This window comes from Onychostoma macrolepis, chromosome 20 (genome assembly GCF_012432095.1).
Source record: "Onychostoma macrolepis isolate SWU-2019 chromosome 20, ASM1243209v1, whole genome shotgun sequence".
Lineage (NCBI taxonomy): Eukaryota > Metazoa > Chordata > Actinopteri > Cypriniformes > Cyprinidae > Onychostoma > Onychostoma macrolepis.
Window position 1 is genome coordinate 12586995 of NC_081174.1, and position 12761 is coordinate 12599755.

The 12761-nt window shown below is 35.7% G+C and overlaps 1 protein-coding gene across 1 annotated transcript in view; it reads right to left on the bottom strand.

The window, feature by feature from the left end:
- The window catches only part of xkr6b (XK, Kell blood group complex subunit-related family, member 6b), a 65495-nt gene that overhangs the window by 7027 nt on the left and 45707 nt on the right, over positions 1 to 12761 (bottom strand). The window contains exon 2 of the mRNA XM_058755899.1: positions 516 to 712. Coding sequence (XP_058611882.1) covers positions 516 to 712 — 197 coding nt within the window. The remainder of the gene's footprint in view (positions 1 to 515; positions 713 to 12761) is intronic.

The window sequence follows — 12761 nt, forward strand, 5'->3', positions numbered from 1 at the left end:
TAGATTTGCCATGATGTGTCCAGTTTTCTGAAAGATTAAGATGGTTGTTGGACGTGTTGATAAAAACACAAAGCTGTGAGATCCAGTTGGGCATATACTGTTGTCACTTGAAAAGCTAACCTAACTGCAAATTTTGGCCATGCATCATGTTGTTACAGAGCCTTGAGTTGCACTCATAAAAAATTAAAGGTACATTTCCAGTAGCATTTATAATCAGGAAATGTTGCTAGAGCATGCAATGCATGTGACAAATCACCAACAGTCAATTTGAAACAACTCTCACTACTGAAATTATTAACCTATAATTGCATTATGCTACACCACAATCACAAAATATGAAATCATGAGTAAATATATCTTCTGAAAGGTATAAATTGTGTCACATTCTTCTTGCAAAGGTTTCAGAGTTATCCCAGTGAAATTTACACACCCAAAAACATTCATCATTGACACACATAAGCAGTACTGTTCGAAATGTCAGTGGTCTCAGTACAGAGCCTAGAGGCACTCCTTACACTGCAGCGTTTCTGCCCGGTTCTTCTGGATCATGATGCAGAGCTGGAGAACCAGCTGTGGAGCGCTTTCCAGAAATGTCTCCAATAGACGGAGCATGTTGACATCGGCATACTCGTACATCATGGCCCAGTAGAAGCGTCGCTGGTTCTCCTTTTGTCTGCGGCTCTGGATTCCAAGATACATTGTTCTGATGTACCTGCAGAGATGCAGATGCAGAAGAGAAGGAAAGGAGATATAGTATAAAGCTGGAATATACAGAGAAGGAATTACACAGATTACATTTCAGATATAGAAAATGACAGTAAACAAAAAAGGGAAACAGAGAAACAGAAAACAAGGGGAGGGATCAGTTAACCAGATTGATATCACATATCCATTATGGATATACATTCTCTGTGAGATTATGACCTTGTGGGATATTTGTTTTCTTCAAACCAGTGTTGTGTTGGGGAGGAACTAAAAGTAGCAATGCTGCTACTTTAAAATTTTTTAAAAGTGTGACAGCAGCTCAGCTCTTTTCCTAGTAGTGTAGCTTTTTTTGTAACAATCTACCATACTAATGGTGTAGTGTGAAAATGCACCTTGTTGTTTTTGTCACACTTTTGCACACAGTTTTGTGACTGAGATAGCTAAGGCAAACTACAACTACTTTCAAACACAATCTGACACACTCTGCTAGAATGTCTCGCTCTTTTTTCTATAACTTCACTTGTCTGTGTTTGTGCCAGACCAGAGTATGTGTATTATCGGTGGGCATTTTTCAATGATTCATTCTACAGGTTACATCATTACTAGTAGGTGGCAACAAGTGCTTGTCATTATTAGTGAGTCATTTGAATTATTAACTCAATTGATTCACTCAGCAACACTGATTTTTAAAAAACTAAACTGCAACTGTAACTGAATTATTCGTCATCTGTATCATTCACTTCACCGATTCATTCAACAACACTGATTCATTGAGAAACAAAACAAAAGAAGGTTCTTAAAAAAGCTGAAAAATGCCACCTCTGCAGGCAGCATACAGAGGTAGGAAGGCAACAAGGCACATCTGAATCCAATGATCATCTCACATCCTTTCTACTAAGATTTTCTATTCCATTCCATGAGCGAAAAAAAGTTAAATGCATTGTAAAAGTGTGGTTGGTGGTCAGTTTGTGTGTAAATGTATGTTTTTGGCCAACTTTTTCCTTTTTCGTAATTTAAGGGAGAAATTAGTATTGTAGTGATTACATATACACTTATTCACATTTATTACCAAAGCTCTCTCTATTTTGTTGTAGATCATTAAACCGTTATGCTCAGAAGTCTGTCTGAAATCAGTCATGCACAAATGTTGCCAGCAAAGTCATTGCCTGCCTAACAAACTTTACTACGGTAAACTACGCTGTCATTTCAGCCTTTTGTCAGCTTATTGAATTAAGTTACCGAATTAAAATGATTTTTAACGAGCAACGCTTATCTTATATTAACATTAGGTTAACTAATGTGAAATTTTGTTCAGGTGTTAGTAGTTAATGTTGGCCAGTAGCCTGAGAAAATGAAATCCTGTGTTAGCTAAGTTAAACAATTGTTATGGCTAGCAGCCTTTTCTAGTTTTAGAATTAGTTTGTTATATGTTTTTAATGGAATTTAGATTTACTGCATTTTTTTGTGTTTTAAAGGCAACTGCAATGAAGCATCAAGAAAGACACGAGCAGGCCAGCCACCCTGAGACTGATAATTTATGGTAAGAGAACAACTATAGTTTTGAGAGGTTTGCCAGTAAGTGTTGCCAGTAAGTTACTGTAAAAACCCTTTGAAATGTCTAACAGTGTAGGGCAGTAACTGGCGGCGGTACTGGCGGACAATAACTACACTGTAAAAAAAAAAAAAAAGTTTGACCAGCTTCAGCAGATTTTTGAGTTCTCAACTTATTTTTCTGGGAGATTCTCAATTTTTTGTTGTATAAACTTAAAACGACAAGTTGAGAAAACTCAAAAATCTGCTGAAGCTGGTTGCCTTAAAATTTTAAGTTGGCTCAACTTTTTTTTTTTTTTTAACAGTGTAAGTACATTTACTTGAGTATTGTACTTAAGTACACTTTTTGAGTATCTGTACTTTACTTGAGTATTATTTTTCTGGAAACTTAAGACTTTAACTTCACTACATTTGAAAGACAAATATTGTACTTTTCACTCCACTACATTTTTATCAAGGTCCTTGAAGTAGAAAGTTGTTACTATGTAGCAGCTTTGAAAGTCAGTGGGTGATTTTTTTAGATTTTTTTCTTTTTTTTTGGACAGTTTATCAATAATCACTCTTGCAGGGCTACATAAAGTGATCTCCCAGCATTTCTTTGAACACTGACCAGTTGCAAATGTGATTTTTATTTAATTCAATAATAAGAAGTTAATATTTTGGTATATATTAGACACAATATTGTATGATTTTGCTAAATTGTGTACGTGAAAATATTACTTATAAAGCCACAGAAGAACTGTTGTGTGTCTCTTAATAAAACACAATAGGTGTTGGACTTGAAGCAGCACTGCACAGACCATTCTGTGTGTGACATCAGAGTACCGTGAGAGCGATTAGACAGCATTTTTTTTCAATTTTTGTTTTGATGTCACATAAGTCTTGCTGTTTTGCTTTTTTGTTAAAGCAGTGTTGCTGTTGTAAAGTTATACAGCTACAGTTGTGTTGCTGGGTTTTAAAGCAGGTTTGATTTTTTTTTCTTTTCTTCCTCATCACTCTGTATTTACAGCAATTTCACTGTCCACTCTGTTCAAATGTGGATGAATGGCTACACATAGATGTGTGCACACACTGTCAGAGCTGTGTGAGACTATACCACTACACCATCCTGCTTTTGTGGGGGTGGGTAGGGGTGCTAAATAATTTTTTTGTTTTGTTTTGTTTTTTCCCCATAGGTTTTTTAACATTCTAAAAGCTCTTTATTCCAAAGATACTACAAGCTAGTCAGTGTATTGCTTCAGAGGTATTGCAAGTATTACGTACAACAATAATAAAACAAAGCAAGTACTTAAAAGCAAGTACTTCTGTACTTTTACTTAAGTAAATATCTGTCTTTACAACTTTTACTTGTAATGGAGTAATATTTGACCAGCATCTGTACTTTCACTCAAGTAATGGAGTTGTGTACTTTGTCCGCCTCTGGCAATGAGGTAACAAGTCAGCTGCCTAAGCTTTCAGGCACAGTCACTGTCTTTGTTAGTGAGTCATTTGAATCAGTCACTCGACTGATTCATTTAACACTGCTTCATTCCGGAACAGAATACCACTTCTGTGTGTTGCTCAGAGACATGACAGTTGATTCTGCTGTGACAAAAAAAATAAAAATAATTTGAGATAAATATTCTTTTCGCTCCAAACATCCAACATTAAATAACATATTCATTAGGATTTATTCTATGTGGTTTTGTTGTGCAATAAGTAGTGTGTGATAACTGGAAGTGGATGGTTATTCCAGCAAACATACAGACTGCTAATCTTGCCCTATCTCTTCTCATCCTGTGTTAAAGACACCACTATATACCATTGGGGACAGTGGCCGACGGGCGCCTGTCTAGGCAGGGATGGAGACAGGGCGCGACTGTCAGGGATTGATTATCTGTGATCTTGAGCTTGGATGATGCTCAACACCATGGAGTCACACTATATTTGTTGGAAGGCATACATTTCTCTCTCATTTCCTACCTAAAGCTCAATTATGATGCTTTCATGAGAGAAGCTGAGAGAGAACTTAGGAGCTGAGAGGAGAAAATTACATTCTGCCATAATAACAGGACTGAGACTTTGAGGCCAACAGGAAGTAAATGGGACTCATAGGCCCAGTATCTGAGAAAATGAAACTGCCTCCTAAAAAAAAAAAGTGTACTGATATGACTACACCACTAGAGGGTTCACTTTACTGTTATGTAAAATAGGCTGTAAAACACAATATATAAAATCCGCAGACATTCAGTTACTTAAAGGTGCTTAAAGCTATTTTTCCCAATACACATAAAATGTCCCTACTACCTGACAGATATCATTAAATAGCTGTTTTGAGAAAGCATACCTGTCTCTGTGATAGTCTACAGATACCAAATAAATACATAAATACATGCTATATATTTGTATATTTAGGCCTAGGTAATTATTCAGATTAATGTAAAATAATAATGCCATACTATTGTTTGTTGATCTGATTATAGTAGTTTTATCCTTGTTTTTAAATTATATATGTATATATTTTGTATTCTAAAAAACAACTAGGCCTAGCAACTTTGTGAGATACAAAGTAAATTGTGAGATACAAAGTCAAAGTTACAAAGTAAAGCTGCAATTGAGATATATAAAACTGCAGTTATAAGAAATAACACACTTATGTCAATTAATAACTAATTCATAACTATTTTACATTATGGCAATTTGGTGGCGACTTGTTATGAATTAATACAATATCATTTGTGTGTAATATGATCTGCTTTCACCCCCGTTTCGATTTATGGGTGGCCTTTCATGCATTTTCTCCAAAAAAACAAACAAACAAAAAAAACCCCATATTCGAACAAATTCATAAAAAATTATGATAAATATAGTTACACTTCCCCATAAGATTAAGTTGGAAATAAAGCTGCATTTACGAGAAGTAAATTCAAAATTGTAAAAAAATAAAAAATAAAAAAATAAATAAAGTTAAAATTGTGAGATGTAGCAATTTAAAAAAAATAAAGCCAACCTTTATATTTTTTCATTCTGAGGTTGTAACGGCTTCTTTACAAAATACATCATCTAATCAAACTTGTTTGAAAATATTATAAGCATTTAGGAATCAATCATGGGTCCAAATAATATTTTTATATTTTTGTGCACTTCAAATCTTTGTTACACAGAAAGCAGTGTAATACACAGTAGTGAAAGGAAATACACACATTTATGCACAAACTTCAAAGTTAGTCACAGATGCCGTCCCACCTCCTTGGCTCCAGTCCATAACAATGTTGACGAGCATAATCTCCTGCCATCTCAGCTCTATGTTTCTTTCATGTCTGCTTTTGCCATTCTGTTCACCCAATATGTTCTTCATGGTTTACTCATCCACACCGTCTGTAAGTGCACCCCGTCTCCCTCCTCTCCACCTCGCTTTGGACCTGTGAAAGCTGCGTACATTACACTGAAATTTACAAAATCTCATTTTTACTGTTTCAGGTATGGATTTTGAATGTACAAACTCAGCAGCAGGTCCTATATCAGCATGAAAGGGGCAGCTGCTGCTTGAAGTTGCTGTGACTTCACTTCTCTAGCTGCCATAACTGTGAAATCTGCTTGGAGCTACTTATACACAGAGTTTTCTCACTCCCTCTGTTTACACACCAACTGCTGAACATTGCTACATCTGCTCTCACGTTTAATGTACACATTAAGTACAGTTCATGGCTACACACACAATAGTTTCACAGATGCTGTCTGCTCCTGAAAACCTAAATTGGTGTGAAACTCATTTTCATGTTCACCCCCTTAAAAAAGTACTGTAGTTACACCATAACAAGTGATGGTTTCAGGAATTTCATATATAGAAAGTAAACATGAACTAGCAACAACAGCTTTTTAGCCAATAGCTAGTGAGCAATATTAACTAGCCTGAATATCTATTTGACTATTGGTGAACATTATAAACTAGCTACAATAACCGGCTCATCCCTTACAAAAATTAACCACGGTTTTACTACAAATAAAACCAAAAAACCATAGTTACAAGTTAAACCGTGGTAACCACAAATTAACCATGGTTTTGCTACACTAACCATGGTATTTGTAGTAAAACTATGGTTATACAGATGGTAATTAATATGCCAAAAAATTATGGTTACTTCACTTTTACTACAATAAAACCATGGCTAATTTTTGTAAGGGATGGTAAACATTAGGAACTTATAGCTATCTGGCTAAACATTATAAACTAGCCTTAGCTGTTGGGCTATTGGTGAGCATTGTAAACTAGCCACAATAGCTATTTAGCTAATGGTAAACATTACGTAGTAGCCCAAGTAGCTATTAGTTCATTTTCTTTTTTACTTTTTTTTATTTTCAAATTCATTTTTGGTGACATGTTCTTAAAGTTATATTGTATACATCTAATCAAAAATGAAATTATTCTGAAGAAAAACAGGAATACATATTGAGAAACTAAAAATAACAATTTAGATTTTTTTTTTGTTGTTGTTGAGTTTAACGTCCTGTTGAGACTGTCCATAATTTTTTCTCTAATGGCCTAATTGTCTTATGAGGACTGTATACTGTAACTATTGTTTCTTGCACATTTGCAGGTTCTTCAGAAAATGACAGCTTGTCTCAATGACTCTTGGGAATCACGTGCTTTTTTGAAGCAAGCGTGCCTTTAGAATCGTTCACCGGAATGTGTTTTGAATGGAGCATAATCTCTCTCTGCTGCTCGCTGCTCTCATGAAGCTAATTACAACTATAATCATCTTTGCATTCGTTGCAAAGCTTAATGGCTTCAACAGGAGCCAGTAATTATGTAAAAGTAGGAGTAGCGTTTGGTGGCAAACATCACTAACAACAGCAACAAAAAGACATTCTTGTGCACACCGGCAAAGCACATTATGTTTCTTTGTGAAAGTTAATTCTTCAAAACAGCCTGTGCTGCAACACATCTCAGCACAAACTGTTACAGAAACAAGTTTATTCTCTCTGTTTTATTTAACATTATCTGAGGGTTTTATGCCTCTAAATCCCCTCAAGCTATGTCCACACAGTCAGTGTTTGTATAACAAACGGACATTATGTTGAAACTGAAGACCCATGTACAGTGTTATTGAGAATGTGAAAGTAGTAAACAAAAACCATAAAAAAGCAGAACTCGACTAGATAGATGAGGCTTGACCAAGGACTCTAAACATAAATGTAAAAGACTCCCAAAACTCAGTCAGCAAAGAACAAAATGTACACTTGATAAACAAAGGCCATGTGAGGGCGGTCACCGTGATTTTGTTGATCCTGGATCAACATTACTGTCCAAAAGTATAGACTTAACCCAATCCCTACCCATAATTTATTCCCAAAATCAGTGGGAAATGATAGTTGATTAACAAGGGCGTAGAAGCACCTAACCCTGATTGTAAGCCTTAAACAGATATTTCCTGAAAAGTTATCCCTCAATTCTGATTGGTTAACTGTAATGTTGCATCCTCATTGATCCAGGAACATATTGCACATTTTTGAACGTGTGAAATCACGTTCGCCATATAAATATACTGTAGGGGTATAAGATAAGGCGACTAAATGAACAGCAGCAAATGACTAAAGAAGAATAACCAATGACTACTACTGACCAACAACAACCAATTACTAAACAAGAATATCCAACAACAATCCATAAATAAAAAAAGAATGACTGATAACAACAACCAGTGAGTAAACAATAACAAAACAAAATTCTATAATTAAACAAGACTGACTGACAATAACCAATGACTTTATAAGACTAAAAACAATAATCTGTGATTAAACAAGGATGACCAACAACAACCAATAAGTAAAAAAGACGAACCAAAAATGACTAATGACTACACAAGACTGACCTATGATTACACAAGACTAACCAATATCAATTCATTACTGAAAAAGGCTGACCAACAACCACCAATGAGTAAACAAGACTAACCAACAAAAAATCTATGATTAAACAAGACTGATCAACAACAACCAATGAGTAAACAAGACTAGGCATTGACCAATGACTACACAGGACCAATCAACGACTAAACAAGACTAATCAACAATGTCCAATGAAGACTTGTCAACAACATTCAGTGACTAAACAAGACTAACCAACAATATCTAATGACTAAACATCCAAAACCTAAACAAAACTGACAAAGAGCAGACAGTTATGGGTGTCTAAAGATGAGCATTCAATAAAAACAGGATCTTACAAAACACAGTAAAACAGCAAAATAATCAAATAAAATAAGTACATAACTTAATGTTCAGAAATGAATCTTAAATTCTTGCAAAATGATCTACAGATAAAGGTTGTTTACACATGAGAGAGATTGCTTGCAGTTCATGTGTGAAAGGCTGTCAATTTATTGAAAAGAGCTTCACTCTGCTGTCATTGTATGTCTGAATGCATCATGCACAGAGCCCATTTACCACTTCACTGCATGAATCAGATTTCTGGGGACAAGTGGCAAAACTGCACATGCATCTGCAAAATGCAAAGTGAACAGGACGTTTCACCAGAGTTTCACCTGTCACAATGCCAACAGGATGAATGGTGTAACTTTCCGAGATTTTCCTCAACAAGGAGAGGATCTCAAACCGTGCAGCTAGTGTTTCAGCTCCATTTCACCGCTCAATCATTCAGTCAGCTGACTGAAGGTGACGCAAAATGTTCCAGGGAAGGAGCCTGTCCGCAGGAAAGAAAAATCACAGTGGAGATCTCAATTGTTTCCACACTTATTAGATAACATCTTGAGCAAATGGAGACTTTTCTCCTGATTCTTAGATCTACTGATAAAAAGACTTCTCATGTGTCCCCTTTAGAAACCATAATATATGACATAAAGGAGTGTAAATAAAAGTAACACTTTACAATAAGGTTACATTTGTTAACATTAGTTAACATTGTCAATAGCAAACAATAATAAAAAAAATGTGTAAAGCATTTATTAATCTTAGTGTTAAATTTAACATTTACTAATATATTAAAATCAAAAGTTTAATATTATTTAATCGATCTGAGCTAACACGAACTAAAAATAAACAGCTGTATTTTTATTAACTAACATTAACAAAGATTAATATAATGTAACGTATTGCTCATTCTTAGTTAATGTTAGTTAATGCAACAAAGAGTAAAGTGTTACACCATTTATCATAAATCTTGGGCAGTCCTTAGAAGGTTTTTTTTATGTTGGTTTTGTGTGTGTGAGTGCGCATGTGTGTTTGTATTAGGGAAAATTTAGAGAGCATTTAAATTAAAATTTAATGTTAATATATAACATTTTCCTCCAAAAAAAAATTTCACAAAAATCCACAAGAAATCGACAACAGTCCACCAATTAATGTTATGTAAATATGAGTCTATCCATAATATTGCTTTCTCCAGTGAAAATTTTGTCTCGTCTGAATCAGGAGAGAAATATGCACAGGTCAAGCACCATTTACAAGCGAAAACAGTCCAAAACAGTTCTGAACAAAAATGTTGGTGGATTTTGATGTGAAAGGACAACATGGGATGAACAGGACATTAATTGATGGACTGGAGTCATGTGGATTACTTGTGGATTATTGTGATTTTTTATCAGCTGTAATCAGCTGTCATTCTGACGGCACCCATTCACTGCAGAGGATCCACTGGTGAGTGAGTGATGTAATACTAAACTGATCCGAATCTGTTCCGATGAAGAAATACATTTTCTACATCTTGGATGGCCTGAGGTTTCATTTTGGGTGATTTATTCCTTTAAATTAACACAAAAAAGCAGTGTCACATCATTGACACACAAAAGCTTGCAATCACGTCAGATTTCAATAAAAACACAAAATAAAGAGAAATGTCTAATGACAAAATTGACACACAACAGAAACTTAACTCCATTAAGCCTCCTAAGCTTATAAAAGAGCAACCTCTGAGCAATAAAACGTCCCTCTGGGGGGTGAAAAAATGTGAGATGGTGTGTCAAAGCTGGGAAGGTCAACGATTTTCCATCAGAGGCTTGTCTGATTCAGGTGGGGCTCAAAGCATTTGCCCTTAACATACATAATTTATCTTGCATTATTGTATGATATGTAGCCCACTCATGTAAGACAGGGCTGCTCTTCTCATGCCTGAACACAGCTTGAGCGATACCAGCAGAACCCAGGAATGAGAGCAAATGTTGACTGTTTCAGCCAGTATGTGCATAAGATCCATTATTCAGACCTATGACTTCTGATCTTTGACAGGTGTTGGTTGCTCCAACCAGGGCAGGAGAAGAGAGTGAGAGGAGGAGGAGGAGAGAGAAAAGGCAAGTGAAGGGGCAGGGTGAGAAGAGACGTGAATTGGGTGAGGGGAGGGAGGCTATGGATCAATAGCTCAAGCTTTTCAAGAGCTGCATCATAACCAGAGCTAACATCTGGCATTCACTGACATTTTCTGTTAGCCTGGTAAATGTCAGGGGTGCTAACAAACAAACCCACCAGTATGCTCCTTGCCCCCCACATTCACATGCCCCTCAAATGTTGCAGCAGTGTGAACCCATGAAAACCCACTTGTGTGCTGTTGGCCTGCTCTCTGTATCCTGATTCCTGACTTGAATGGGAGGAGCAAATGAAGAGTTCAGTTCACTGGCAGCCATGTAAGCATCCTTCCCTGCAATTTAGCGCATCTATTGACAGCATGAGAATTTTGGGGCTTTTAGTTCATGTGTGTTAGCTTTGAGCTCATTTAAATGCTAATATTTTGCAACGCAGAAGTAAGCTATTTTCTTTGAATGTGCAAGAACTTCCAATTCATTAGCCACTGTAGATAAATAACTACAGTATAAGAATAACAAAGTGCAGTAAATACAATCCACTGTGTTTATGATTATGATAATGAATTAAAATAATATGATAACAAGTAACAGTTTGTGATATCAAGCAGCATAACACTGTTTTTGTACATCTAAACTATCTGACACTGTAAGCCTCACACATTCAAGTTACAAATAGCAGCACCCATTCAATTAAAAAATGTGGATGTGAAGTTCAGAGATAACACAAAATTAAAACTGCACAATTTTTTTAAGGATATAAATAAACAAAATTGTATTACTGAGTGAGTACCAACAGTCTTATGACAAGTCATACCTCTTTAAAGTTTTGGTGAATTTTAGCAAATAATTAATTTTGACACTGAGTGAATTCTCAAATTTGACGAATTTACCTTTTAGCAAATACACACATGTAAAGTTGCTGTATGTAATAATAGCTGCGTTTCCTTTACCCTTCAAATTGCGCGAATTGAAAATTAGCCCAATGGAAACGCATAAATTTCGCAAAAACTCCCATATAATCACAAAAATGTTTTTACGCTCAAATGAGGTGGTTTTTCAGGCAATTCAAAAAAATTATATTTAGCAAATTTCCAAGGAGACAGTTTTTTTTGTATTTACATGTCACCTGGCAGACAAAACGCCCACTGGAGCTTATCACGACCACTCTAGTCAATGCAATGCTTGTGTTCATACCAGCTGCGCTGCAACATGTAGTTCAGTGGCAGCAACATATTTCAGAAGCGTCCCAGAAGATGTTCTCCACACTGCTTCGCTAAAGATACATGCCTTTGTATCCTTCAGTTAAAAATAATGGCTAGTGCGGTGGCTGTGATATACATAAACCTATCAATATCCACTACCATGACTTATCGTAGAAGGAAAAAAATACATTTTAGACGCATAACATTGGTTAATAGAAACGCTGTCATTTTGCAATAGTTTTTAGTGACAAGTTTTGCGCAAATCCACAATGGACATGTAGCAGTTAGTGGTCGAAATGGATACTGCAGTCCAAATTCAAAATATTGTTTCTCCTGCCTCCTCCTCAGATTCAACACTCACATGCATTCTCAGATTGAGGACACACAACAGGAACGAGCGCAAGTGATAATGGAAGGCAATGAGTCTTATACTGTAATTTGATTTATCCATGTTTTAATATGCCTCTGGTCATTGAACTTTTTAAATGGATGCCGAAGCTCTTTAGGTCAGGTAGAATCAGTGATCTCTGACCCAGTTCACTTGCCCGCTTCCATGGCTGAAGTATGCTGTCTTTTCCACCAACTGGCAACCAGGGGTGTTGAATATTATTGGGTAAATTGACAGTGGGCGGAATCACACAGGCCAAAAAAAACAGACATTCTGACACGGAACGCACATTTTTGAATGACTGTAGCATTGTTTTTCAGAGAAACAAATAGGGGAACTTGCATGTTTCCTAAATATCTACAAATATATTATAGTATTTTAATGCTTTAGTAGTACAGTCAAAAAATTACATACAGCACCTTTAAAAAGTAAAATCCTTCTCTTCTGGGGGAATGAACCAAATATTTATATCTCTTAATATTTATAATTATATTAAAATGCTCTCTGGAATGAGAATATCCCCTCATTCAAATATCATCTACTTTTGACTAGCAATAGCAAGTAGAACATTATTATTCACAACTGTGATGTGAACAAAATGTTTTTTTTTTTTTTTTTTAA